Source organism: Lagopus leucura, unplaced genomic scaffold, assembly GCF_019238085.1.
Source record: "Lagopus leucura isolate 7727_CA_CO unplaced genomic scaffold, USGS_WTPT01 31352-0_obj-0_obj, whole genome shotgun sequence".
In the NCBI taxonomy this organism is placed as follows: Eukaryota; Metazoa; Chordata; class Aves; order Galliformes; family Phasianidae; genus Lagopus; species Lagopus leucura.
Window position 1 is genome coordinate 1 of NW_024965894.1, and position 796 is coordinate 796.

The 796-nt window shown below is 54.0% G+C and overlaps 1 protein-coding gene across 1 annotated transcript in view; it reads left to right on the top strand.

Moving 5' to 3' along the window:
• Positions 1-49: 49 nt before the first annotated feature.
• The window catches only part of LOC122192333 (SH2B adapter protein 1-like), a gene marked incomplete at both ends in the record, with an annotated part of 1,258 nt that continues 511 nt past the window's right edge, over positions 50-796 (top strand). Inside the window, one exon of the mRNA XM_042892864.1 lies at positions 50-202. Within this exon, the coding sequence (XP_042748798.1) occupies positions 50-202 (153 nt within the window). The remainder of the gene's footprint in view (positions 203-796) is intronic.

The window sequence follows — 796 nt, forward strand, 5'->3', positions numbered from 1 at the left end:
CTGACGTGTGCTTGTTGTGGGTCGGTGTCCCGCAGTGGGGCTGCTGGAGCACCCCTGGTTCCACGGCACGCTGTCGCGGCTGCGGGCGGCGCAGTTGGTGCTGGCGGGCGGCGCCGGGGCGCACGGCGTTTTCCTGGTGCGGCAGAGCGAGACGCGGCGCGGGGAATTCGTGCTCACCTTCAACTTCCAGGGCAAGGCCAAGGTCCGACCCCCTAATCCGGCTCTTAATCCCTGTAATCCCGCTCCTAATCCACATACTGCCACTCCTAATCCCCAAAATCCGCTCCTAAACCCTGTAATCCCACTCCTAATCCCCATGATCCCGCTCCCATTGCCTATAATCACGCTCATAATCCACATAATCCCACTCATAATCCCCGTAATCTTGCTCCTAATCCCTGTAATCTCGCTCCTAATCCTTGTAATCCACTCACAATCCATGTAAATCCGGCTCCAAATGCCCGTAATCCCTCTCATAATCCATGTAAATCCACTCTTAATCCCGGTAATCCCACCCCTTATTCTGTAATCCTACTCCTAATCCACATAATCCTGCTTCTTATCCCCATAATCCTGCTCCTAATCCCCATAATCCCACTCCTAGTATCCATAGTCCCACTCCTAATCCCCGTAATCCTACTCATAATCCCCCTCACCCCATAATCCCAGCCTCCCCACCCCATAATCCCAGTTCCCACACCCTTATCTCCCATCCCCATCCTTTTAATCCCCCCTACCCCATAATCCCCATATCTTCTCCCCATAATCCCAGTTCCCACACCCTTATCTCCCATCC